Raw genomic sequence first — 25,764 nt, forward strand, 5'->3', positions numbered from 1 at the left:
GGCACTTACTAGTTGGACAATTTACTGAACTTCTAAGCTTCAATTCCTACCTCTTTGAATTGGGGTTGAATGGTAACCAGTTCATAAGGCTATGTGAATAATAATTGAGAAAGTGTTACATGCTTTGTATAGCAGCTAGCACATAGTAAACACTCACGTGCTAGCTATTATTATTTCCAGTAAAATTATGTGATTTATTTTAATTTTATTTTTTAATATATACATATTTTTTATTGACTTCAGAAAGGAAGGGAGAGGGGAAGAGAGAGAGAGAAGCATCAGTGATGAGAGAGAATCATGGATCAGCTGCCTCCTGCATGCTCCCTACTGGGGATTGAGCCTGTAACCCAGGCATGTGCCCTGACTGGGAATTGAACCATGACCTCCCAGTTCATTGGTCGACTCACAACCATTGAGCCAGACTTATTTTTAGAGGAGCAGATGGGGTGGGATTGAGGGTTATCTGCAAATCCCACAGCGGCCAGTCTTGGTGCCTCCCATCCTTGAGAGTCACCGCCTTCCTTGGGAGTCATCTCCCAGCCATTTATTTGAGGCAAGGAAAGAGTTGCTTCAGGCCGGTCCTAGGGCTGGTGGTGTGGCTGCTTTGTGAGTTGGCACCATCACCCATATCAGGCCCCCTTGGAAGGGGTCCATTTTTCTTATAGGGACCCCACCCATATTGAAGGAACCCTAGAATGCTGTTTAACAACTGAACTTAATGGAGGTTTACAAAGTAAATCAGGGAGAGCTGAGCTCTCAGTGAAATTACTGGCAAAGGAAAAGACAAAAGCTGCTGCTTTCTGAGCTGGTCTAGGGCTGCAAAAAGTGATTTGCGTGCAGTGAACAATCTTGTAGATGATATTTAATGAGTTTCAGGTTTCAAGGTTATGAGCAGCCTTTCTTGAAATACTACCCAGCAGGTGCCCCCAGCAGGACTTCTGGCAGCAAATAGGAATGTCCAGTCCTGGAAGCCGCTGGACAGGCCTGGTTGTGTCCATCTGGCAGGGACCGCTCCCCTTTTGCCAGGGATTTTGTTCTTATGTGTCTGAATGAGAGCCACTGGGCTAAAGGGAGTCTTGGAGAGGAAGCTGAATGAGGCTGTTTTCTCGTGTGCAGATGCCTGTGGCTACTTCCAAGGACAGGGCTGGATGTATACAGTTATTCACTCCCCAGAGCTCCCGGGTGCCATATGGGAGAGTGGGAGCCTCTGGACAGGGCAGAGGAAATCGGAATTTGATGAGCTTTGTTTCTCTGGGTCTGTTTCATGTCTTTATAGCGAGGGAAGTGGACTAGACGTTCTCAGATTTCTTCTGCGGTGATAAGATTGTGTAAGATTGTCGTGTGCTTTCAGTTCCAGGGGAAAGAACTTTGATCATTTCTACACAACGAAGCTTCCTCGTGTGGTGAGCTTCCGCAGACCCTTTCTGGGGCCAGTGGGCAAAGAAAGTATGCAAAGCCCCAAGTACAGAACTCAGGGTGGGGCCATTTGGTACGAACCCTTCTTAAAAGGATGAAAAAGCACAGGAAATTGAAGAGAACTTCCCAAATACACACTGAGCTGAGCTGACCGCCAACCCCCAGCTTCATCACTGCTACGAGAGGCTCTCCCTGCTCCCTCCCCCTGTGCCCTGCTTTTCCCCACCCCTGCAGTGCCCACAGCCGACCTCCCACCCCACATCCTCCATCCTTCCCACATACATGCCCTCACGCACATACCCCACAAGCATGGGAGAGCTGTGGCATGTTGAGTTGGAAGTGCTAGTCAGCACACAGCAGAGATTAGAGCACGGAGTATGTGTGTATTAATATTTTTTCTACTGTTTATTAGTTTTCTGCTCTCCGGCTGATTTCCTATTCTTCCTCTGGGCCTTGGTTTCCTCATTTGTCAGGAGGTAATAATACCTATCTCACAGCTTTGTGGTGAGGATTAAATGAGACACTGCATGAAATGTGCTTAGCCCAAGCGCCTGGTACCCATTAAACATAAAGCCAATGGTCACTATTAATGTTATGATTTTTATTATTACTATGGAGTTGACTAGAATTCTTAAAATGTTCCGAGAGGCTGGCATGGGGTTTTGACACTGCCTTTCTTCTGCCGGGCTCTTCAGCTGATCGAATTCGGTAAAGAGTAGGAAGCACTTAGTGTAGAACCTGCCAAGAGTATGTGTTTGGTAAAGTTTAGTTGCATTTGTTTCTTCCCCTTTAACAAAGAGAACAGTTCACGTGGTGAAAGAAGTTGGCACTACCCATTGTCACCGCTCAAGCATAAGCAAAATTGTGCCTCCCCTGTACCCAGAGGGCAAGTGGCTCTCATTCAGGACCGAGTGGTAATGGCTTGGTTGGGAGGAAACAGAGGTTCCCTGACAGAGAATGGCATGACTCACTGGAGTGCCGTTCAAGTAGCCAGGTCAGGTAAAGGAGAAAGAAAGAGAAAAAGCACCACTTACCCTGGCTGAGCTTGCCTGCCAACAAAGCGGGAAGGCTGGCTCAGCCATCACACCCTGGTGCCCTGTGGAGACTCGGGATGAACTCGTTCCTCTGTCTCAGGTGTGGCTGTGGAAGCCATTGGTCCCACTGAAGGCTGTGCTGTTAAAGAGCAGATCAAAGCCTCAGAAAGACGAGCAAACTGGTGGACTTTGAGTTTGACAGCCTAGATTCAGGTCCTGGGTCCCGTTCACCAGCTGTGATCCTGGGGGAAAGGACTTTTGCCTCAGCAAACTGGGATTCATAGCTTCCCTGCAGACCACAGAGCTGTGGGGTTAAAGGTGAAGATCCAGTGGGGTGATGCACGGGAGAGTGCCAAGTAAACAGGACTGCCAGCACGTGTTTGCTGTTCTTATTGCTAGCAGAGTAAGGTGGAGGAGCACATTATCACTGACAATACACAGTGACGCTCTTGGGGGCTCACCAGAGTCCCTGAGCTGCTGGCCTAAAAGGGCAGCTTGAGAAGTGTGAAGCCCTTTGTCTCGTGGCTACTGTGTAACAGGAAAGACATCTGTGCCCGTGGCCCAGGAGGAGCCGATGGGAGAGGCCATCAAAAAGGCACGGCTAGCTTCTCACCTGGGCCCATGCAGCTGGACACTATCTGTCAGGGGCTAAATGAGCTCGTCCTAATAGCCAGTTGAACAATGAAATATTAGACAAGTAATGTTTCATCCAAAAATAACGACCATTTTGACAGTTATCTTGCAGCCCAATTTCCAGGTTGTCTGGAACCTGGAAATGTGAAGCAGGGCTGAAAACAGCCTAGACCCTAGGGAATTAGTGCTTCTGTCTCTAGACATGAGGTGTGCACGGGTTTATACCCTTCATGCACTAGCTCCAAATTGGTATAGAAAATGTCATGGCCCATCCCAACCTTGCTTAGACCTCGGATTAAAATTTCACAGAGAATGAAGAGCCTTGCCCATCATCTCCTTAAGATAATCCTCAGGACTTCAGTAGAAACCAGCACAGCAGCTCCCGCCTCTCGGGCCCGTGTGATACCCACCAGGAAGGAAGGGGCTCTAAGACAGGACTGTGTTACGTATTCATCTAAATGTTCCTCTCACTCCTTGGGTGGGGCTTAGTCTGAGAAGGCTGTTGACTTAAAACGTGGCTGGAAAAGAGGAACACTCACCTGGTTCCAGACACCATGCTGGTCACTCTGTGGATGCTGTCACAATTGACTTTATGGCAGCCCTGTAACAAAGCAATTAAATAAACTGTCCAAAGACAATCCACCAATAAGTGGCAAAAATGAGATTTGAACCCAGGCTTATCTGATTCTTTATAAATGAGGATTAAATCAACTTCATTTGCCAGAGTACCTCAACACAATATTGGTCTATACAACAGAGGTCTGTTTCTCATGTCCTGTTACAGATGGCTGGAGTTAGGCAGTCCAAAGGCGATAGGGTGGCGCTACAAAACAGTTAGGGAATCAGGCAGCTTTCGGCTCCCTGGAAGATGACCTCATCCATCACATTAATATACCAAGCAAGGAGGAGAAAAAGGGCAGGCCCTCCTTGAAAAAGATTTTCCCAGAACTCCCACATAGTGTTCTGCTTACATCTTATTGGCCAGAGCTTTGCCACATGTCCACATGTAGCTCCAGCTGCGAGGGAGGCTGAAAACTGGGACATTGTAGCTGAGCTGCCGTATAACCAGCTAAAAATCATGGTCTTGTTCCTGAGCATGAAGAGAGAAATGTGTTGGGAAGGAGACGAGCGCTGACTCCAAATGTGATGTATTTTCTTCCTCTTTGGTTAGTGAAACAACTTCCTGTAATGGTACTTCATAGTTCATATGTCTGAAGCTCTAACTCAAGTTGGAGGCCATTTCGGAAACCAGAGGATAGGTAACTAGATCTCCCCCCAAATGATATACTATATGTAATTTTCTTACTATAGATATTGTCAATTTTGGTAAATTTATCTTTCCTGAGATTTAGACCCACTTTCACTCCTTTTAAAAATTACCCAGAAAGAACTTTATACTTATTTTTTAATGCCTATCTTGACACCACACAGGTCCCCATCATACTACTTGTAGCACCGCCCACACTCTCTAGCTTATGAATTTGCAGAGATACCACCAGCTCTGGCAGAATGAGCAGATGAGACCCAGAAAGAAGGGAGGGCTAGTCAGCTTTTGATTACCGAGTTATTGGCAAGGTGGGACCAGGAGAGCTGCTGACCTGAGATTCACAAGGAGTGGGGAGCAACCTTGTGGTGGGAACTTAACTTACCTGTGTCCACTCGCCAGGTGGTAAAGGAGGGGCCTGTCAGCTCGATTCCAGGCAACAGGTCTTGTGACTTCTGAGCCCACTTTTTCCCCACTCTGTCCCATCCTCTGTAGTTATGGCTTCTGCTGGGTAATTGCCAGTAACATTAGGGACACGTGTGTATTCTACCTCATTTTTAAAGTTTTACCTTCTATCAGAAAAGCTGGTGGATGGGAAGGAAGATGCAGCAAGGAAGGAAAATAACCCTTTTCAATTTTTCCGCTACAGCTTGTATGTGCAGAAAACACAATCACAACCCTTTTGTTTAATACAAAAGCCTCTTTCTCTTTTGAAAATAATTAAGTATCCAAAAATAGTTTGAAACTACCCAGAGGCCACCACTAAACTTGAGACTGTTATCTTTCTGATTATTTTCTTCCTCTTTGGTTAGTGAAACAACTTCATGTAATGGTACTTCATAGTTCATATGTCTGAAGCTCTAACTCAAGTTGGAGGCCATTTTAGAAACCAGAGTATAGGTAACTAGATCTACCCCCCAAATGATATACTATATGTAGTTTTCTTACTATAAATAGTGTCAATTTTGGTAAATTTATCTTTTAATTTTTTTATTGCATTTTCATTTTTTTAATAATTAGAGGGAAATATTTAAAGTAAAAATTTTATTCTCATAGAAAAACCCTGAAAATTACTGTCACATCATCATATAGTGAGGAAAGGGCACTGGTGGCCTTGGTGCTGATGTTAAGTTATCCCTGGGACCCTGAGTAAGCTGTTATCTCTGGGTTTCAGATACTCACCTGCAGGTGTGGAAGTGGGAGATGTCAAGTACCAGGGCCTTTTCCTCACTAGACGCTGTGTTAAGGCATATGAGACCGTCTGTAAAACTTAATGCGGGATCGCGGAGCTAGCGTCAAATCCAGATGTTTCTTAATTTGGGGTCCATGAATATTTCCAGAGTGTGTTATCACCATAATGAGGTGGAACACATGCATGAACCCCCAATTTATACTCTTGTAGAAGAGAGGTCCGTCACATTTATGAGATTCTTAGGGAATCTGTGACCTGAGGAAGGTTAAGAACCACTGGTCTACTCTCCCTTTATGGACAGGCCCCTTCCCTCAGGGAAGTGAAGGGACTTGCCCCAAATGCTCATCCTCTGGATCTTCCTGCCAATCTGGAGAGCAGTGCTCTCCTCCATGGCAGCAGCCCATCCTGGGTGCCCTCTGCTGTGCACTGTGATGGAATAACTCCTCTAGTGTCTCCCCATCTGGCCCAGTTCACGAAGGTGTGTACAGCCTCCTCTGGCATCTTTTCCCCCTAATCCTCCCCCAGCCCCTTCAGGCAACCCTTCCCCCCAGAAGTCGGAGGGGAGATGTTGTAAGGGAGGAAACAGGCTGACACAGTCCAGGTCCTCGTTCCCACTCCTTTATTTCTGAAAGAACATCTCAGCTCTCCGTGTAGTTTATCCTTCTCACCAGAAGTGACGTGGAGAATCTTCTCCCAAGACCTGGCATAATAGTCCAACAGGAAAATCCTCAGATTGACATTTCACAGGCGGAGGGTCACCCCAGTTGCAAAGGGAGTGGATTGTGTTCCACTCCACCATACGGGAAGCAAAACAGCCTCCAAAAGATTGTACAATGGGAACACTGTGGTATTTGTGCTGAGAACTCATCAGACAGAACCTTGTATGTGAAACCCTAAGTGACCTTTTCAAAGCGGCCCTAGCCCTCCATGAGAAGGCAAATACCGCCAGATTGCCTGACATTTCCTTTTTTAATTTCAAGTATTCCTGATTTCACGTCGGCTATTGATCTATTGGTTTGCAGCCCCGATGCAATTAAGTGAAGTCACTTTCATTGCTGTTATAATCTAACATAAACTACTGTTTTGAAGTTCCAGTGTCAGCCCTGTATCTTCTCCCTCTCTCATAACACCACCCCCTCCCCAAAGCCTTCCAGCCAACAGCATGCAGTGTAGATGGTGCCGGTTGCAGAAAAGGGCATTTTACTAAACCTGAAATTAAAATCTTCAGAGTTGAACTATGTACTGTTGTACTGCGTCCATTTTTAAAGATCACATTTATTTGTTCACTCCTTACTTTTAAGTCCCTCTTGGCAGAAGCTACAAAAAAATACACACAAAAAATTCTAAAGAGGGAGGGTTTGTTGATTCTAGTCCGTCACCCAAATGTAATATGGAACTCATCTAGGGAATGGGCTGAGCTCCACCTGGGATTGATGATGAAGACAGATGAGAAGTGGTGACTCGGCAAAGGTTGAAAGGTGGTATTGCTCCAGGATTAGTGTTTTGAATGGATCTTAGGACTCGTCCCGTCCATTGGCCCCGGAAGCCCCAGCAGGCAGGTGCGTGGCAGGTGCACATGCAGCTGGAGCTCGGTGTTCAGAACTTGAAAGTTGAGCACTTGAGATCCTGGCTGTGCACGGTGCCGCTTGTTCCTCTGGTGAAGAATATTCTTTCTGGCTCCGGTTAACCTGAGAGAATTGGCCAGGGAAAGATATCTGGATGGGTTCTTGGTTGGCCTGTTCACAGCATAATTTATCAGAGTCTGGTTGCTGCTCCTGTGAGAGGACCTGCCAGTGCAAAAGCATCTGGTCAGTCTAGTCCGGCTGGGGGACACTGAGGAAGAAGGAGCTGGCAAAAAAAAAACGAACAGGCCAACTGTAGGAGGAGACCATTGGAAGAAATGAGCTCTCCCATTTTTTCTTAAAACTCATCCCCAGGGGAGGGAGACGTGGGTGGAGGTGGAAGAGGGCATAGAGGGGATAATTGGTGATGGAAAAAATTAAATTAAATTAAAAAGTTTAAAAACTCAGCCCTTTGGTCTATCTGTTGTTCACACAGCAATGTGGGTGATTGAGTTGCAAGAAACATTTGAATTGCCCTACTCAACATTCATATTTTTTCCAAAGGTAGAAGCTAATTCTGTTCCGCCTTGTCCTTATGTTGAAAATCAGGCAGCCCCACACCAGCTCTTAATATCATCCTTGCTGAGGAACTCAGGGAAAGCCCCTAGAATGAGAAGCTTTCCTCTCCATCCTGATTTGACCTTCCAAAATTAGGTCTCACTGCCCACGGACAACAGTTTTCTCCTGTTACATTTAGGGTGCTCATACAACCCAGCTTCCTATAAGACATCTGATTTATGTCTGTTGTCCCCTGAGATTAATAGCACCCAAAGCATCCCGTTTGAGATGAAACATTTTTTACTAGTATATGATCACACTAATTACAGGGAAGGAAAGGAAGGAAATGAGTTTCTGCTGAAGGGCCTAACCTGTGCTCCTTTCTTTCTGTCGCCGCAGCTCCACTTGGCAGCCCTGGCATCACTCAAGGGAGACATAGTGGAGCTTAATAAACGTCTGCAGCAAACAGAGCGGGAACGGGACCTTCTGGAAAAGAAATTGGCCAAGGCACAGGTAAGGGACTGGAAAGACTTTTAACTATTTTTATTGTGAGATAAAATGTAGATATAGACATTCCCACAAAACAAATTATAGCTTAACTAGAGGCCCAGTGCACAAAATTCATGCACTCAGGGAGGTCCCTCAGCCCAGCCTGTGCCCTCCCACAGTCTGGGAGCCCTCAGGGGATGTCCGGCTGCTGGCTTAGTGCTGCTGTGGAGGCGGGAGAGGCTCCCGCCACCACCGCTGCGCTCGCCAGCTGTGAGCCCGGCTTCTGGCTGAGTGGCGCTCTCCCTGTGGGAGCGCACTGACCACCTGGAGGCAGCTCCTGCATTGAGCATTTGTTCCCTGGTAGTCATTGCGCATCATAGTGACTGGTCGTTCCACCATTCGGTCAATTTGCATAGTAGCCTTTTATTATATAGGATGAGTAAACATCCTCATAACCACTGTCCAGGCCAAGAAATAGTACTTGCCAGTCATCCAATTCCACTTTCCCTCCCACCAAGGTGACTCCTACCATGACCTTTTATAATCATACTAGAGGCCTGATGCACGAAAATTCATGCAAGAGTAGGCCTTCCTTCCCCCAGCTGCCAGCACCAGCTTCCCTCCGGCACCTGGGACCCAGGTTTTCCTCCTCTGGCCGCCTGCAGGCACCAGGGACCCAGGCTGGCTTCCCTTGGGCCACCTGCAGGCACCCGGGACCCGGGCTGGCTTCCCCCCGGCCCTGGCTTCATCAGGAAGGACGTCCGGAATGACATCTGGAAGATGTCTGATCTAATTAGCATATTACCCTTTTATTATTTTAGATTTTCTTCTTCTTTACAGTTTTCTACTAAAGTCTATAGACAGTAGAGTTTAGTCTTGTCCATTTAAAAACTGTTTCCATTGAATCTTTTCATCTTCAGGGTTTTCCTCTATTCTTTGTTTGCCTTATAATTAATCTGTTAAAACCCAACCACTTGACCTATAGTTCCCCACAATCTGGATGCTGATGATTGCACGCTCAGTGCAGTTCCACACGTGCCTCTGTCCCTTGTATTTCCTGCAAATTAGCAGCTGGATGCAGAGGCTCAGTCAGATCATGTCCAGACCCTTGGCATGACTTTAGAGGGTACTTGTTTTTTCACTGGGCAGCATATAATGTCTGGTTATCTTGCTTTCAGTAATGTTAGCAGCTATTCACACTCAGTGCCTAAGTTTATTGATTCATGAGGACTTATAAATCATTATATTTTAGTTCTGACCATTTCTTTTTTAGTTATTCTTTCTTAGTTATTCACTGCTTTCAAGAGACAATGTCCATCATGCATGATTTATTGAAACAATGATGGACATAGAGAAAAAGCAGAATTAATGCTTCATTCTTCTAATTTATTTAACATTTTTCAAGATAATGAATTGATTACCTATGATTTACTGAAAGTACCTACTTATTTTTTCAAATATTGTTATGAATTTATAGATTTAAACATGTTTGGGTTTCAATTCATTATAATTATTTTCCTTGCAGAAACTCAGATTATAGTAAGAACCTCTTCAAGTTGGTTTCGGAGTCTTTTGACATGAGCCTAATAGTTGTTCCAGGTTCACCTAGTACATTTTTTGCCCCAAACTTGGAATAAACCATTCCCCAAGTAGCCCTCATTTCACTCAAGGAAAATGGTATTTCAAGACCACAGTCTGGGTGCTAAGGGTGCTTATTGCTTCTAGGTTGGTCCTTGTTTTTACAGACAGCCAGGAAACTATTTATTTAGTTATCTATCTATATATGTATATATAAATTTTAAGATAAAATACCATAGGAGTTATGCTAATTGCTCCTATTCAAATTGGGAAAAATTGAATTGCCCTATTCAACTTCCATATTTTCCAAAGGTAAAAGTTCATTTGGTTCTGCCTTACCCTTACTTCTTACATTGAGAATCAGGCAGCCCCACATGAGCCCTTAACCATTGACCTTGCTGAGTTGCTCAGAGAAGACTACAGAGTACTTTTATTTAGCTTCTTCTGTATTTTATCTTTATTTCTTTCTTTTCATACTGAGAATCCTGGTTCTTAAAGTTACAGAGGATGACTGAATTAGAATATTTCATAATTACTTATTTGTTTCATTCCATATTATATACAAACAGGCTCAGGATAATATTAGCATGCCCATAAAAAATATATAATTACTGAGAAGAATTTTTTTAAATGTTGTCATTATGCTCTCCTCATTTCCCCAGTTTTTTGCCATTGTACTACATCCACACTCCTGACTATGGCCATTGCAGTCTGTCCCCCTCCCTTTCAGTCCTCAACAAGTAACTATATGTTTAATGTTGACCAGGTCGATGTCACTCCTCTGCATTTAGATTCCTCAGGGAGGACTCATTAAAATAATCTTCTCCAAGACCTTGCTTGTTAATAACAGTGTGTCGGTGCCCTTCACACTTGAAAGGCATTTTTGCTGAATAGAAAGCCCTTGGCTCATCTTTTCTTTACTTGAATATGTTTTTTTAATTCTCTTTTGGCAGACAGCGTTGCTCTCAAAGTCTAATAATAATACACTTTCTTTTCCCTCACAACACACTTACTTATTCTAGATGTCCATAGCATTTTATTTCATTTCTTTTTATTTAAGTCCAGTAATTTTACTAGAGCAATTCTTAATTTTAATCATCCTGGTTAGATATTCTCAGGTTTGCTGTATGTTATTTTGATTGTATTTTAAAATAAATGTTTTTAAAATCTGGTAAGGTTTTTAACATTTTTTAAATGTTTAATATTAGTTCAGTTCCCTTACTTTGACTGTTTATTCTTCAAGGTTGCTTATTATTTGTATGTGTGGTTTTCTTTGCCTATGTTCAGTATCTGTCACTACTTCAAATCCTTTATATCTTTCTCTCTTTTCACTTTGTTCTTCCTATTTTCCACCTTCTGTTTCTCTTGGGGTATTATATGTTGTTTATTCCCACTTGTGTGCCTCCTAGTTTAGTCTTTATTTCTGAAATGCATTTTTTCTTATTTCTGTTTTTTCTGTGTTTATTACCTTCTGAGTTTTTCTGATTTTGAATTATGTTCTTTTGTGTCTTGTGTAATTTTATTTCCTGAAAGTCTCTTAACTTATTTTGAAATAGTAAGCTATTATATTGGGCTTTTTCTCGCTCTCATCTATTTTGTGGCATGCTTTCATGGTTTATAGGGATGTTATTCTGCTCTTTTTTTTTTTTTTTCTCCTTCTTTCTTATAACCTTTGTGTGGAATTTGACCTCAGTACTTTTGTGTTTCATTTTTATGTGAAAAAATAGCTTCCTTGAACTTTTAGGAGGCAGGACTTATGATGGCTTTTTTTTTTTTTTTTTTTTTAAGTTCATAGAGCTAAGTCTTCTGTTGTCATGTAGTCCACAATGTGGCAGCCTGCTTTCTGATACTTCCTGTCTCTGTTCCCCTCACCTACTTCTACCTGGATCTGTTCTTTCCTTTGTCTCCATTACCCCCATTCTGTTCGATTTTGACCCACTCCCTGCAGTTTTTCCTCCTGGAGAGGAAGCCTGGGATCAGTCTTGAAAGTTTGCAGAGATCAGCTGCTTTAGCCCTTTCCGATCAACTGCTTTAGCCCCTGCAGATCTTGCTGTGGGTCCCTTACTCACTCACTCTAGGCTCAGGCAAAAGCCCCTCCTGGGTTTAGCCGCTGTTCTCCAATTGGCCCTCTCAGTTTCCTGTGTATGCTGATTTGGTTATTTTGGGGCTTTTCCAGTTCTCAGACCTACCATACTAGTGCTTCCCTCTGCTTCTGCCCACACAGACACCACTCAGGTCTTGTGGATGGTGGTGGTTCGTCTCCACCTGCTTGTGTTCTGTTGCTAAGGGGGTACCTTGTTTCTAAGTGGTTGATTGTGCTGTGTAGGTGCTCTGTCGGTTTTGATGCGGGAATTTGGAGAGACTGAAAAACCAGGCTGCCACAGTCACCAGTCTAGAATGACCTGTGGAAAGTTTTGAAACCTTGTGTCTCATAATCATAGGCTGTTGGAGTCGGATGGAAAGACCCTTTGTACTTAAGATCATCTTTGTTCACATTTGACAGGCTACTCAGAGAATTAACTTGCTTACCCGAGGCCAATGACTAGCTTAGACCAGAGCCAGGCAGGGCCACCAGTGTCCTTTTCTCACATGGGATGTTGTACAGACAGAAATTTTCAGTTTTCACTTAGATAGAAACTTTACTTCAAATATTTTCCTTTTGATTATAAAAGTAATAAAAATGTGATAGAAAATCAACTGGAGAGATAGCTCTCCAGTGGTGGGTTCTGGTGAGTTAAAACTTCTTTAATACTTTTATTTCATAAGGGGTTTTCTGAGAAAGGGGTTTTTTGAGAAAGGGGAAAATATACAATGGTGTTAAGTGACTGTGTTTTCTACTTTACAACCCTGCAAAGTCAGCTGTTGTTAATAGTTCTTACCAATGAGATTTATTTTTAAAAAGGAAAATAAATTATGAATGCTTTTAATTGGAAACTGTCATGTACCACCGTCTTGGATTTTAAAAGGTGACCAGGAAGGTACGTCTGAAAATATAAGCCTAAAAAGACAGAGCAGCTTGTGTGGAGGATGGTAAGAAGGCAATGGACAACTTTTCCTGGGCTGTGTCAGGGACTGATTCATCTGCCTCTGACTTACCTGTGGTCAAGACATTCTCATGGAATAGTTTTTGATGGTTGGTTTTACTCCTAATGTTAATAGTCACATCATAGTGCCACCTATTAACTTTCGCTTGTTTGCATTCTTACACTAAATATACTTAAAAATTACTCTCTGTTCCTTTCACTGGAGATGTGTTCCCAGTTCAGATACTAGGGCCTAGGAAAGAGAACATGCAAAAAAAATAAGCCAGACTTGCCAGTCTCATACCTTTTATAAAGGTGAGATTTGTGCAAGAAAAAATAAGAACAACGAAATGACTGTGCCATGCTTTCTGTGCTATGTGCCTTGCTAAATGATTTATGTTAGAATGAGGCTTTACCAGGTTTTGGAAGTACAGGTTCATTGTAAATTTATGCTCCGAGGCTTTAGTAAGTTTTACCAGCTCTCTAAATATTACAGAGCTACGATTAAACTGAAAATGTAAAATTTAAATCTTGGGTGTGTTCTTTTGAAATAATCCAAATGAGCTTCAACATCTGTTGAGTAATTATTAATGGTGACACTGGAACTGGCTGAAGAAAAGAAGGTTTAATCCATGGTCATGGGATCAACCAGTCAGAGTTTTGAGAGTAGTGATGAAAAAGGAAGAGAGCTGAGTAAAGGAGCACAGAACCAATGTGATGAGGAAGACAAAGCACTTCTGTGTTAGTTTTCCTCTGCTGTGTAATAAATTGTCACTTACTGGCCTAAAACAAAACACATTTGTTATCTCACAGTTTCTATGCTTTGGGAGCCCGGGCATGGCTTTGCTGGGTCCTCTGCAAGTTTCACTCAAGGTGTTGGGTAGAGCTGAATGTTCATCTGGAGGGTTGACTGGGGAGGAGTCCACCTCCAAGCTCATTCATTTCATTGGCAGAATTTGTTTCTTTGTGATTGTGTGATTTGCGGTAGCTTGCTTCCTCAAAGTCAGCAATGCAGAGAAATATTCTAGAATAAGTCTGCTCACAAGACAGAGTCTTATATAATGTAATGTAATGTAATTATTGGAGTGACATCCCATCACCTTTGAACATTTTATTAGTTAGCAGCAAGTCACAGGTCCTGCCCAGATTCAATGAGAGGGTATCACCCAAACGTTGAATACAAGGAGACACAGACTCATAGGAGCATCTTAGAGTCTATTCATCACAGCTTTCTGGGGGATTTGATTCATCACATTACTATTAGCTTGTATCAATAGTGACAATTATCACATTTCTTTATCTCTATTTATGCCAGACATTCCACATGTTTTATCTGAGTTCTCATAATGACCTCTGGCATAAATACTATTAAACATTCCCATTTTGCAAATGAGGAAATTGAGGTGTAGGGAATTTTAATATCTTGCCCAAAATTATGTATCCAGAAAGTACCAGAAGTCAGGACTTGAATCCAGGTTTCATGGGAACCCATAGCTGCATTAATCCTTTATTGTCTCTTAAACTGCCCAGGTTGCCCTTAGCATCTAGAGGGGATCTGGAAGGGAGTGGAGAATGGGGCACAGGATAATTTGGTTTAAACATCCTTACCCTCCCAAATAAGACAGATATACAAACATGTGCATGCATTTTGGCCAACATACGACAGTCCCATGGGGAGCCGCCTTGTGGGAAACTGGCAAAGATCATTCTGTATATAGCACTGATTCAATGGTTCTTTCAGCATATTTTATATTTATTTAGTACTGACCATTCCTTTAACTTATTGTATTTTTTACCTACTACAGAGGAGATATTTCAGACAAGCTCCTTTGAATTTGTTAGTAGTCATAACGAATACTTTCTCTTTCTAAATGCTCTGTCTTTGGAAAGCAAGTCTTCTGAGTTTTCTATTTCTTGACTTTTAGGAAAAATATATAAACTGTTTCTGTTAAATGTAATGGAGAGAGTGTTTTCTCCTATTTTTGTATAAGACATTTATATGCATTCTCTTTGTCAGGATCCCCACCCCAACCCCCATTCCACTCCTCTTTGTTTATGCTCTTCCTTGGTTAACTGCTCCAGCTGGTTTGTTCATTGATGGTGTTTCAGTTCGAGCTGGGCCTCTGTTTAGTTGGCTTGGATCCTTCCACCTTCCCTCAGGAGAACCTGGGCAAGGACTAAAAATGGGGGTGAGCTGTTAGTTGTGATCAATCCGATGTGACCCTGAGAAAGGGTCTTAGCATATTTTAAAAGGAAGTGGGACTGACCCCCTCCACAGCGTGGTGGAGAGGGTTAACAAACTAATGATGGCATTGCATTTTTCAAGAACCGAGCTCATAATGCTCTCAGGTTTGACAGCTGAGACTAATGTGATGATTAAAGATTTGTGGCCTCTGTGGAATAAGATAAAACCCAGTGAAGAACATTAACAAAACCATAAAGCTCCTTGGCATCACCACAATGTACAGGGTTTTTCCAACGAGGGCTCAGCTCTCAGGCCAGCTGGTCTCAAGGCTGACTCACGGCTCTCTCCCTGGTTGCACCCAGAGAAGTGATGAGCCTAAAGGGTTTTATTCTTGGTGGTTGTATAATTGCTTGTTTGTTGCTTGTTTTTATGAAACATTTTGCATTTAGGCAGTTTTATCAATTTGTGTGGCTAAACACTGTATTTTTATAGATTTTTATTTGCTTCATCATCGTGATGGGAGAGCTGAAACCTAGAGAAAGGGCTTAGGGCATATGTATTGACTCCCAGTGACATTCAGTAAAACAAAATTTCACCATATCCAATCTTAGCCTTTTTGTTCTTTGCCTTTCAAATTGAAAGTCTGTAGTTGCAGGAGAAATCCACAATCCTGACAATACTGACCTTCAGAAACTCAATGGCAGGCACAACGCTGCAGCCATGGGCTCTCTGGCTTTGCTGTGCTATAGGATCAGTCAACAATGAAATACGGTCTGGGAGGAGGGAGAACCCTGGATGCCATTACCAATAATAACCAAAAAAAAAGCAGTAGTGTGTCATTTGAAACCATTTCTTAATTTTGTTCAGCTGAAATTGTATGGGATATTTCCATATGGTTAGAAGAAAATAATCCCTCCCTTGTAAAATTTGCTAGAAGAAGCTGCCATTACTCCTTGTCAGGAAAGTTGTCACTTAATAATTGATTCAGGTGGGCAGCTGAGGCTAGCTGGGTGGAAACTGGAGGGACTTGGAGTTCCCCATTTTATTACCTCCTGCCTTGTCTACTTTGCTGTTTGGGTGCTCCCAGGGATTTGAGGAGAGAACTGCTGGTTGTAAGCATAATATCCACTATTTCCTGAGTTTCACCTGCAGTGATTCAGAGCAGGAAACAAGCTGGGATCACTCTGCTGTCACTTGAGATCTTCAGGCAGATTGTAAAGAGGAGGCAGGTTAGGGAGCTGGGAGGGAGTAGGGAGGAAAAGATTGTGGCTACAAAGCTTGAAGCTGCAACTGCTTGATGCCATAAACAGGAAGGAGAGGGGTTTTCACAGGGTTTCTGCTTGTTACCTGGATTATCTATATATATAAAAGGCTAATATGCTGAGTGTCCTTCCCTCCATCCAGGTAATGACATCATGTAGCAACACCCGGCTTCCTCTCCCTAGCAATGATTAGCCTCCTTGGAATTTCTTCAGCCCAGGAACACTTTACACTGTAACCAAATGTCTGTGAAGTGTTTTCCCATGTCTCATCTCATTTAATCCTCACAGAAGTCCTGGAATAGGTAGATAGGAGACTCAGTGGAATCCTATTTTCTTTTCATTAGCCAGAAAACGGAGATTTAGAAAGTTTAGAAACTTGACCCAACTAAAAAGAAGTAAGAAATGGTGGACCTTGAAAATGATTTCAGGTTTTCTCACTGTGCAGAATATAGTCAAACACTGCTGCAGTTAAATATTTTACCCTTTGTTTTCCCTGCGTGATCTACAATAATAATCTGCTTCGTGTTGATTTACTGCTGTGTTGCTGACAATTACCTGAAAGAGAAGTTGGGGTGCTTCATTGGGCTGGAAAAAGTTTAGCTAAATCAGAAAGCCGGTCTAATTAAGCAAGTTTGTTCTATATCTATAAAAGGCTAAGTTGACTCGTGCATGGGCAAAACATATAAAGCTCTTGCTGGCACCAATCGCACATGTGTTTCTATCTGTCATTGTCAATCGTGAATTTGGTTGACATTTCTATTATAGAGAAATGGTGAGTAGCGATATTAAAATATTTATTCTAATTAATTTCCTTTCAATGTGCATGAATTCATACACCAGGCCACTAGTTACAAATAAATTGGCCACTTGACAGTCTGTTTTCTTCTATAAAATGGTTGCATCATCAGAATATGCAGTACTAACAAACAACCCCAAATTTTTAGTGGTTTAAAATACTAAAGGTGTGTTTCTTCTTGCTGGGAGCTCATTAGGTCTAGAGGGAGACTGTGCTATATTGCCCTGGCCCAGCCTCCCAAGGTGATGGGCCTCTACCATCTGGAACGTTGCCAGGCAGCCATGGCCTGGGGAAGGGAATGGGGCAAATCCCACACCAGCTCTTAAAGGCTATGAATAAAAAATGATGTATATTCACTAACACCTCATTGGTTAAAACAAGTCACATGGCCATATCAAGCTTCAAGGGAAGTATAATCTGACTATGTGCATGGGTGGAGGTGAACCCATCTTGGTGAAGGCCCTGCTGGCTATTACAGGGTTGCTGATACTTACACAATGTGCACCCCACACCCCACATAAGAAAATGCTGGATAGAAATGAACACCATGTGAAAAAGGATTGTGTTAATAGATTATGAAAGAGTTGATGGTTTTTATTTTTATTTTATTTATTATTGACAATACTACAGATGTCTCTCACTTTCTCCCTTTTTGCCCCCCTCTACCCAGCCCCCGCCCAACTCCAGGCCTTCCCTTGCTGTTGTCTGTGTCCATGGGTTATGTATATGTGTTCTTTGGTTAATCTCTCCCTGTCCTCCCCACCCCCCACTGAGATCTGTTATTCTGTTCCATGCAAGGAATGGATGTCTTATTATCATTTTTTAAAAATGTCTATAACATACTTAAATTTCAACTTAAAAACCATGCAAATGTTAAGTGGTAATCATAGAAGTCATACCCCTTTTTCCTCTATAGCTGTCTTCATTGTATTATCTTCTTGAATGAGGCTTTACTGGGATACCTGCCATAGGTGACCTTATGTGGAGGTGTGGGATCGAGCTTGACCTAGCCTCTGTCCTTGTCCAACCGAATACCCGCAATCCCAGGTTAAAATGTTCGCACAGGTCTTGGAAACTCGGGGTGGTGAGAGGCCCCGATTAGTAACAGGACTGGAGTGTGATGACAGAATCAGGTCTCACTTTACTAGGCCCATCCTGCCCGTGTGGGAGGTTGCCAGGGCAGGAAGGCACCCAGCGTGCACAGAGCGGCTTTGTCTGTCCCAGGTACCGCCCACTCATCTTCTCCTGCACTGAAGTGCCACATTCCTGGGGTTGGCTCTTGTGCAGTTTAAGGGGAGGCCTGACAAGGGTGTTTTGTTGGGTTCTTTTGGCTCCTGCAGGTGATGACTTGTTTCTTCCTGCACCGCTGCCCTGTGGGAGGGGCTCTACTTCCCCTGCTCCCCGGCCTGGAAAGCCCAGGGGATTCTCACTAACGTTGAGATCAGCATTTCAAGTACCTTTGGCTGAGTACAGTGAGTGTGCACAGAATGGGGAGGTTTTTAATGAGGTACCTCTCGGGGATGCTGATTTATACAGGTGAAACCTTAAAGTCTTCTCAATCATTCATCCACATAGAGGCTAGGAGTTTTGATAATGATTTCCCAGTATTCTCTTTTCATGGGGAAAGGAATCCTCAGGTACCATTCCACCATCTCTTCTACTCCCACCCTCACTTCTGTCCATGGTTTTATTGTCCAGTAGAGAAGGTGTGACCACAGTTCCCTTCAAAGTAGGTATCATAGTGACTCCTCCCTCCCCCGCCCCAACCAGGGCACCTAGCACAGTATCTTAGATATCATGGGAAATCAAAACATACCTATTAGTTTTAGAGGAAACATAGAATTACAGAGGCTTTCTACCACTTTAAACGCATAATTTTGGTAAAACATAGAAATGTAAAGGAGATATCTTTGCCATCAGCTAAGAAATGTCCCCCAATATAGTCTTATTGTTACTCCCGAATGAACCCCTTAGTTCCAAGTATATATTATAAGTCTTTTTTTTTATCCTTTTAGCTGTAGGCACTTTTCCATCTGACTGAATCATCAGGCTTCCTGTTGTCTCTTGTTCATAATCGCACCCTCCCGGCCGGCTTTGCAGTTAGAGCCAGGGGTGATGATGGCACAATGCCAGCGATATGTTCTTGTTGCCTGGTCATCACCCATCTGATCTCTCTGCAACCTGAGCAGCCCCGTGGGATCTTACCTGTTGGGTAGCTCCTCATAGTCAACAGGGATGCCCAGAGTTGTCTTGGTGGTTACCAATTGGTCATATGCTTTTTTCTTATATAAACACTTGCACCTCTTTATTTTTAAGTGAATTTTGTAATTTCTTGTCTGCCTTAATGGCCTGTTGACCTATAAAGCTGTAAAGAAGGAAGAATAAGGGGGAATTAAGGGAGAATGGGAGCTCCCTGAGTTTGTAAGGGGAAGCAGTTCACAGTAGTTTGTAGTCCTTGAGAACTGAATATAGAAACCAAAGAGGAAGAACCAGTGAGGTGGCGGGGGCGGGGGGGGGGGGGCAGCCATGGTATAGATGAGATCCAGGCTAGACCAGGCTTATCCTGTAATTATTTTAGGATTTGGAATCAGTGACCTTCATATGAGGTTGAGCTGCATATGCACATGTACATACTACACACACACACACACTTTAAAGATAGGAGTGAAGACCAATAGCCAAAGCCCATAGATATTCTGCTTTGGATGGAGAGGAACAGTATTCTGCTGTTTGTATATTCCAGAGAAATATGCTCTTTCAGGTATGGACAGATACTGTCTTCGACACATGTCATTTTGTGCACTTCTGTTGTTCCTTTTAAAGTGTGGTGGGTCATGGATGAAAAAGGTATAACTTTGTAGGAAGAGTATGTGTGGCCTGGCCCAGATTCATCCTTCTTAGGAAAGCTTCACTCGGTGCTTCCACTTAGTTCCGATGTGTTTGACTTTGAATGGAAGTTACTGGATGTTTCAGGTTGTCTCTAAGCACAAAAGTCATATCACAATTTCTCGGAGAGTAACTCTCTCACAAAAACCTTCATCAACCTTGTTGCATCTGATCTTGTTTCTGGAGCTCTGAGCAGCCCTCAGGATGTTTCCACATTAGTACTGATCAAGCCATTGTTCAGGGTCCTCTTCAGAGGTGTGGTCCTTGCCACCAATGTATACATCAGACTCCGGTGCTGAGCACCTGTGTTTCAGTATTGGGATGGGCTTAGTGCCGTGTCCTTGTCTTTGAAGGCTTTTTACCCCTGCCCAGGAGCTTCTGCGTCACACCATGGGGAGCCCAGCAGATTTAGGGAAGAGAGAGGACACTGGAGGTAGTGGATGAGAAGTCTTACCCTTGCCTGTCTGCCACCAGCCCCGCAAGTGCAAAGTGGGCAAGTACCCATGGCTATTGGCTTTGGGAAAACCTTGCTGAAAATGAAATAAAAATTCTTCTACTGGACAGGAAATTAATCAGGGCTGAACAGAGTAGACAGGAACATAAGCTAGACTCCTTGTTCCATCACTGATGAGTGTTTTATTATTATGTAAATGAGATTAAATGCACAGTGACTGGTGTGGGGTTCTGAATAGGGAGAGAAATGAAAGAGGTGAGCAGATTCCTTAGGATTTAAACTCTGGCAACAAAAATGTGGTTTTTTTATAGCATCTGCTGCCTTTTTTTATAGCAAATGCTGAGCAAGGGAAGCTCCTCAGCCTCTTTTGTCATTGTTTCTGCAAAGCATCCTTCATGACAGTGTGACACATGGTGGTTCATTCATTCCATGACACTTCCCGATCATCCTGGGTGACCCAGGCCATGTGCCAGGTGCAGGGCTATTTCACAAGCACATCTAGTCCCTGCCTTCCAGGAGTTTCCACTCTGGCCTGCAGAGAACCAGCCAAATAAGAAATGGTGTCATACCACTCGGGATTCTTTGGTTGAAAAGTAACTGAAACAGAACCCAACAGACTTTAGCGAAAAAGGAAGGAATGGGTAAACGGGAAACTGAACAACCATAAAGGAGCTTGGGAAGGAAGCTCTGGGGATATATGGACCAGGAGCTAAGGGACAGTCTCTTCAGGGCCCTCGGTCAGGTGAATCGACTTCATGCACCCTAGGTCCATTCACTTAAGATTCAAATTCCCAAAGAAGGCATCCGAAGGGCCCCGCTTGGGCCCCTTCCCCGCTTCCTGGCTGAGGAAAAGAGGAGGCTTGGTTAGTCCCACGAAGGTTATGTGGCAAGGGGATCTCTCCCCAAAGAGAGAATGGGTGGTAGAGAGGCCAGGACTCGGATGTTTACATTGTAAAATTGCACTTCGGTGTGTCTCTCTGGATTGCTGGTCAGTGAGCAGGCATATGTTTTTATTTTGGGCATGCTCATTGTTGAAGTTGTGATGAACTGAGGCTATAAAACTTAGAATCACTAGCCTATAGGTATGTCAACTCATTGCCCTTTCTCTCTTGTTCTCTGGATTCCAGTGTGAGCAGTCCCACCTCATGAGAGAGCATGAGGATGTCCAGGAGCGGACGACGCTTCGATACGAGGAGCGCATCACGGAGCTCCACAGCATCATAGCGGAGCTCAACAAGAAGATAGACCGTTTGCAGGGCACCACCATCAGGTAGCAGCCTCCGGTCATGGTTTCTCTCTGCCCCTCTGGGCTGTACCCTGGGTCTTGGAGTTGAAGTCACCCCTGTGAATTACAACGATGTCTTATTTGTAATTAAGACTTTTACAGTTGATACAGTAGCTTCTCTTTGCTTTGTTAGCCACGCACTTTCCCCTTATTATTCTGTTCTGCTTAAGGGTGGCAGTCGGGATCCTCTGTTTATAGATAAGGGTGTGGAATCAGGAGTTGAGTGAGATGCTTATCACAAGTTCTAAATGGAACCCCTCTTCCTGAGAAACCAGTATCCCTAGCACACCTTTTATTCACCAAGTCTGCTCTCCATCTGTAAACTGTGGGCCTCCATGGGGATTTTGAGAGATTTCAGAATGAGGCTTATAATGTAGGCTTCTAGATAATCTAATATTTTGAGCTTACCCCCAGTTGATTTACCAACATTGGCTTAGCCTCTTGTAGACTCCTAAGGTGGGGACAGGATTTGATCCATCACTAGTGAAAAAGTGGGGGCTTAATATGAAGGGACTGTTTCTTCCTTGCTTGTCGATCAGTTGGCCCCTGAGTCTCCTGCACACAGCCCGTGTTGTCTGCCCTGCTGTTCAAGGGAGAGGTTTGCTTTAAGTGATGTACTGAGCCAAGGATGAGAACTGTTATCTTCCTGCCTGCGCCCAGGAAACAGCCCTGAAGAAAGCAAATGGTTGGCCCGTATCTTTATGGAGAAAGAGAGCTTTGTTTGCTGAATGTTTGCACAAGCGACATTTACAAGAGTTTTAGAGGCAGCTACTTTAAACTCTCCCTCTCAAAGTCCTGCGTTAGAAGAAACTTGGGATTCATTTTGTTCCAACTCTTGGGAGTCGGAGTAATGACAGGGCTACTTGATGAGGGCCCTGATGGGCCTGTGTTTCCTGGGCAAAATCGTGGAAAACTTGACACTGAACTGGAGCCACACAATAAATTTCATCTTCTAATTTAGAACTCCAGACTTTTAAATTGTATCCTGGCCTTCGGAGTGATTGCAGGTTAGCAATGCCTGAGCAGAGAGGAATTTTCAGCCCAGAGAAACGATTATAGCAGATTTAAAGGAGGCTGACAGAGTAAATTGGCAGATGTGTAATTCTCATTAAAACATGTTGCACTTTCAACACTTGAAGATGAAGGCAAATGGGCCCAGTGGGTTGTGAAAAAAATGCATCACACATCACCTGGAAAACGCAATTTCAGATGTTCAAATTGAATATAGTGGCCAAACTGTTCCATGTAAAAATACAGTGAGCTTCTAGACCATAAACATTTATGAGTGCCTCTTATTTAAAGGAAAATTGCATCTGTGCAGATGTCACATTAAATTCTGCCAGTTTTCATTATGTAAATGAGCTGACCCCTACTTGCGGGGCCTCCCTGAAGGGCTGGAAGACATGCGGACATGTGGGCCAGTAAGACAAGGCTCTTCTTGTCCTCTGAACTCCAGTGGCTAAGGCATCGCCCCAGCCCCCAGCACACCAGGAAACGGGTTTGCCCTCAGGTCCTGAGATTCTATGATATGTTCAGTACAGTAGCAGCCAGACACTTGGACAAACGCTAACTTCCCTAGCATAGCCAGGGCCTGGAGATTTGATTATCATTATAGTCACGTACAGTGCTGGTACCTTACAGACTTGCCTTCACTTCAGTCTGGGTCTGACTTAGGAATTTATTGGAAAAGCTGAAAATTATTAATAAGGGAATAGTTTATATAAACTATGATATATCCACACTTAAGCAGTCAGAGTAGGGACTTACAAAGGTATATTATTAGTCAGCTCAGGCTGCTGTAACAAAATACTACAGATTGGATGGCCTAACCAACTGTGGAACTTATTTCTCACCGTTCTGGAGCTTGGGAAGGACAAGATTAAGGTGCCAGCCACTTCAGTTCCCAGTGAGGGCTCTCTTCCTCATTTGGAAAGGTGGCCTTCTCACGGTGTCCTCACCTGGCAGGGAGGGGCTGAAGCAAGCTCTCTGGTATCTCTTCTATAAAGTCACTAATCCCATTCTGAGGCCTCCACCCTCAGGACCTCATCAAACCTAATTATCTTCCAGAAATCCCACCTCCAAATACCATTACATTGAAGGTTAGGCTGCAACATATGAATGGCAGGGGGCGGGGGAGGGCCCACTTCAGTCCATAGCGGAAGGTCAGGTGACGAGTACATTATGACCTGAATTCCTACCATGATAGACCTAGTCTACCATACTGCACCATTTGGGAGATAGACATTTTTCAGTGCCCTAGAGATATAGTAAATGCTCCCAATGAGCGACAGTATGTGGTGCTGCTTTTTTTGTGTGGGGGGGGTGGCGGCGGGGGGGGGGGATGGGGGTTTGCAAAAGGTGGAATGGCTCCTCTCATTTATATACTCAGAAACCCACTTTTAAAAGTTGTAGAAGTCTTAGTTCCCAAGGAAACTATGCCTCCATCAAAGACTATAACAATGATTCCATGGACTGCCACCAGGCCCTTGGCAATGAAGAGAGTTACTGTACTGGATGGGGTGATTGGTCCTAACTATCAAAAGGAAATTGGATTGTTGCTGTATCCTGGGGCAGGGAGGACTATGTTTGGAACCCCAGGGATTCTCTAGGTTACCTCCTAGAAATTGCCCAGTGGTAAAGGCTAGTATATGAGAACAACCTGGAAGAAGGAAGTTATAAATACCAACTTAGCCTCATGACCAGTTACAAATAACTTGGTGAAACTTACAGTTTAATAGTTAGGTTACATGATATCTAGGTGGATTTGACATTGCACTAGAAGAGGAGTGATCACTTAACAATGGATGCAATACCTGATGGGACTTTGGGTCTCCCATTTTGAATGAGGGTTGGTTACAGAAGTTTGGTGTCCATTGATATTGCAATTGGAAAATTTAAGCGTAAGGAAGTGTATCTGGTTGTCTTGTAACCAAAGAGAGTAGACTATCATGAACATTGTCTGGCACCTGGTACAATTCCCACCTCCTTTCTCTACACTCCCCAGAATCAAAGAGATTGGACCCTGGGGACTACGTCCCAGACTCTCTTAACTACTGGGTTCTGAATACAGTTTCAGCTCAGCCAATGAGGTGCATTTGCGTGGGTTTGGAAGACAAAAAGAGAGGTGGGAGCCATTGTCCCTCGGGCCATGATGGTGGCAGCTGATGTACAGGCTTTGGTGACATGAGGTCCTGCATTGACTGGTCAGACCCTGGAGCTCTGGGCAGGTGTGAAGGCAGCAGCAGTTTCCTGACCTTAGAGAGGACCACAGCTATGATGGCAAACCCAACAGCTCCTGGTGGCCTCCGTCCACCCTTCCTTTCTCCAGCCCTTCCATGGTTTTGCTAGCACAAAACTGCCTAAATCAAATCCTTTCTACTTGAAACATCCAATGTAGTTTGTGTTCCTAGCTGAACCTTGCCTAATGCTTCCTACTTCCCATTTCCAGGAATAAACAATGACATTTTGTATATATGGCCTTCTAAAAAAATTTTTATTTGTGAATGTTTTAAACAAATTGGGTCATATAGCACACACTCTTTTGTAATATGTGCTTTTTCACTTAATTGTATCTCATGAGTAGCTTTTATAAATGCTCATCTGACTTGGGGAGATTATATACTAGTAATGAGAAGGGGGAAATGGAAAAATACATCAGTAGCTCACTTTGGATCTGGGGAAGGAGGTGTCTAAGCAAATTAAACATGAGATATTTCATTTCCTAAGATTATTTTCTTTTTCCAAAAGCTACTCATAAAAGCATCAACCTTTCACTACCAACTCTCATGAACAGCCATGTTTTCTGCTGCATTTCCCACATGCTCACCAGCCTCTGCTGTCTGGCTTCTGATCCTAACTGGTTAGCTATGGACCGAATTGTGTCCCCACCAAAATTCATATATTACAGTTCTAACCCTTCATGTGATGGTATTTAGAGATGGGGCCTTTGGGAGATAATTTAGTTTAGATGAGGTCATGAGGATGGGGCTTATTTGATGGAATATTGAGCAACTTTATAAGAAGAAGAGACACTAGAGAACACAAACTCACCCTCACTTTGTCCCTCCCTGTCCTCAACCCCACCCCTCCCTGCCAGGTGTAGACACCGTGAGAAGACAGCCATCTGCAAGCCAGGAAGAGAGCCCTG

The 25,764-nt window shown here is 43.6% G+C and overlaps 1 protein-coding gene across 1 annotated transcript in view; it reads left to right on the forward strand.

Moving 5' to 3' along the window:
• Positions 1 to 25,764, forward strand: part of MCC (MCC regulator of WNT signaling pathway) — a 243,731-nt gene that overhangs the window by 138,002 nt on the left and 79,965 nt on the right. Inside the window, exons 2-3 of the mRNA XM_008144469.3 lie at positions 8,059 to 8,172; positions 21,460 to 21,602. Coding sequence (XP_008142691.2) covers positions 8,059 to 8,172; positions 21,460 to 21,602 — 257 coding nt within the window. The remainder of the gene's footprint in view (positions 1 to 8,058; positions 8,173 to 21,459; positions 21,603 to 25,764) is intronic.

Source organism: Eptesicus fuscus, chromosome 4 (genome assembly GCF_027574615.1).
Source record: "Eptesicus fuscus isolate TK198812 chromosome 4, DD_ASM_mEF_20220401, whole genome shotgun sequence".
NCBI classification, from domain to species: domain Eukaryota; kingdom Metazoa; phylum Chordata; class Mammalia; order Chiroptera; family Vespertilionidae; genus Eptesicus; species Eptesicus fuscus.